At 56.1% G+C, this 2106-nt stretch overlaps 1 protein-coding gene across 1 annotated transcript in view; it reads right to left on the bottom strand.

The window, feature by feature from the left end:
• Positions 1 to 1577: 1577 nt before the first annotated feature.
• Positions 1578 to 2106, bottom strand: part of PFKFB4 (6-phosphofructo-2-kinase/fructose-2,6-biphosphatase 4) — a 23200-nt gene continuing 22671 nt past the window's right edge. Inside the window, exon 12 of the mRNA XM_014538978.1 lies at positions 1578 to 1665. Within this exon, the coding sequence (XP_014394464.1) occupies positions 1578 to 1665 (88 nt within the window). The remainder of the gene's footprint in view (positions 1666 to 2106) is intronic.

Below are 2106 nucleotides of genomic sequence, written 5' to 3' on the forward strand. Positions count from 1 at the left end.
TCCCCCGTCCGTCCGTCCGTCCGTCCGTGTCACACACACGCGGTGCCCACGCTCACCCCATGTCAGCCTCCCTCACTCAGGTCCTCCGCCGACTCCCCGCTCCCATCCCGGGTCACTCCGTGTCATCTCCTCCCCTTTCCTCTCAACGCCTCTTTCGCCACCTCTTTCGGGGAAAAGGAAAGTGAACCCCTGGCCCTGCCTCCCCTGACGTCAGAGCAGGAAGCTGGGGCCTCTTAAAGCCACAGCCGGTGCGACCTGGGGGGACCTGCACGGGGCGGGGGGGCTGCTGAGCGCGCAGTGAGCCTCTGGGGGCCCCTCCTCGCTTCTCCCCTCCTCCCCTCCTCCTCCCCCCTCCTCCCTGAAACGTAAAACAAAACAGAAAGAGAAGCCTCTTCGCAGAGAGGGGACCTGCCCACTCGGGATTCATGACCAGAGGCCGCGGGGGCACTGTCCACAGAGCCACCCCCTCCTTCAGGCCAGCGTCTTGTTAATCCTCTCGGACCCTATGGTTCCATTGATTTTTTCTTTTTTTTTTTTGAGAAAGTGGGAGGGAGGGAGAGAGACCCATTCATTGGTTGCCTCCCGCACCCCCTAACCAGGGCCAGGATACCTGCCCTTGACTGGAATCGAACCTGGGACCCTTCGGTCTGCGGGCCGATGCTCTGTCCACTGAACCAAACCAGCCAGGGCTAGTATATCTTTTATACCAGAGAGACCTTATGGCTCAAAGGGCCCAAGCATAATACAGAGATCATTAAAATGTGGGTGTCGGGGCACAGGCCCAGGTTACAGGCTCGATCCCCAGTGGGGGCTGTGCAGGAGGCAGCCGATCGATGTTTCTCTCTCATCAATGTTGCAACCTCTCTGTCCCTCTCCCTTCAATAAAATCACTAAAAACATTTAAAATAGGTAGATAGATAGATTGGTACAGATATATGGGTTTATAGGTAGATAGATACAGATATATAGATATAGATAGGCAGATAGATACAGATATGGGTTTATAGGCAGATAGATACAGATATATGGGACTTCCTGGTTTTCCTGGGCTTCAGGAATGCCAAGATTAAAGGGTGAAATGGGCCCAAAGAAGATAAAGGATTACCTGGATTTTACGGCAAAAAGAGTACAAGAGGTGAAAGGGGAAGCTGTTTGCCTGGCCTTCCTGGATGTGCCGGGAGCCAGGCCCCATCGCCCATCCCCATACACTCACCACCATCACCGGGGAGCCAGGCCCCATCGCCCATCCCCATACACTCACCACCATCACCCATCACTGTGTCCCCCTCTGCTCAGTGCGCCCACCCCGTCACTGAGTCAATGTGAACACCCATCCTTGGCCTCTCAAATCCCAACCCCCAACCAGGTCACTCCCAGCCCCAACACAATGATAAGGATACAACTTCCCAGCATAAGGATCAATACATGGTGAGGGCTCCCAGGGGATGCTTTTGGGGGGGCTCCACCCCATGACTGTCTCCTCCCAGTCCCCACAGCCCCCGTCCCCACTCCCCCTGAGCCCACCTGAGCCCCCTTGACACCTCCGCCAGAAAGACGCCCCAACCCGCCCGCTGTCCTTACCCTGGCAGGGGGTCGGTGTCTATGTCGGTGTACTTCAGCGAGGAGGGAAACGTCTCCACCATGTTATTCCTGACACTGGCCAAGCTGCAAAGAGGAAAGCCCATGATTAACACGACCCACCCCGCCAGCACGCCAGGAGCGTGCATGCACACACACACACACACACACACACACACACACACACGGAGCTCGCACAGGAGCCAACCCGGGCGATAATGCCATGCGTTCTTCTCAAGTGCACGCGGGACCTTCCCCAGGACAGACCACACGTGAGGCCACAACACAAGTCTCAACAGATTTGAAAAGACGGCTGTCATACAAAGTACCTTCTCTGACCACAGTGGGATGGCGTTAAAAATCAGTAACAGGCCCTGACCAGTGTGACTCGATTGGTAGAGCGTCAGCCTGCAGACTGAAAGGTCCCAGGTTCGATTCCGGTCAAGGGCATGTACCTTGGTTGCGGGCACATCCCCAGTGGGGAGTGTGCAGGAGGCAGCTGATCGATGTTTCTAACTCTCTATCCCT

This window comes from Myotis brandtii, unplaced genomic scaffold, assembly GCF_000412655.1.
Source record: "Myotis brandtii unplaced genomic scaffold, ASM41265v1 scaffold207, whole genome shotgun sequence".
In the NCBI taxonomy this organism is placed as follows: domain Eukaryota; kingdom Metazoa; phylum Chordata; class Mammalia; order Chiroptera; family Vespertilionidae; genus Myotis; species Myotis brandtii.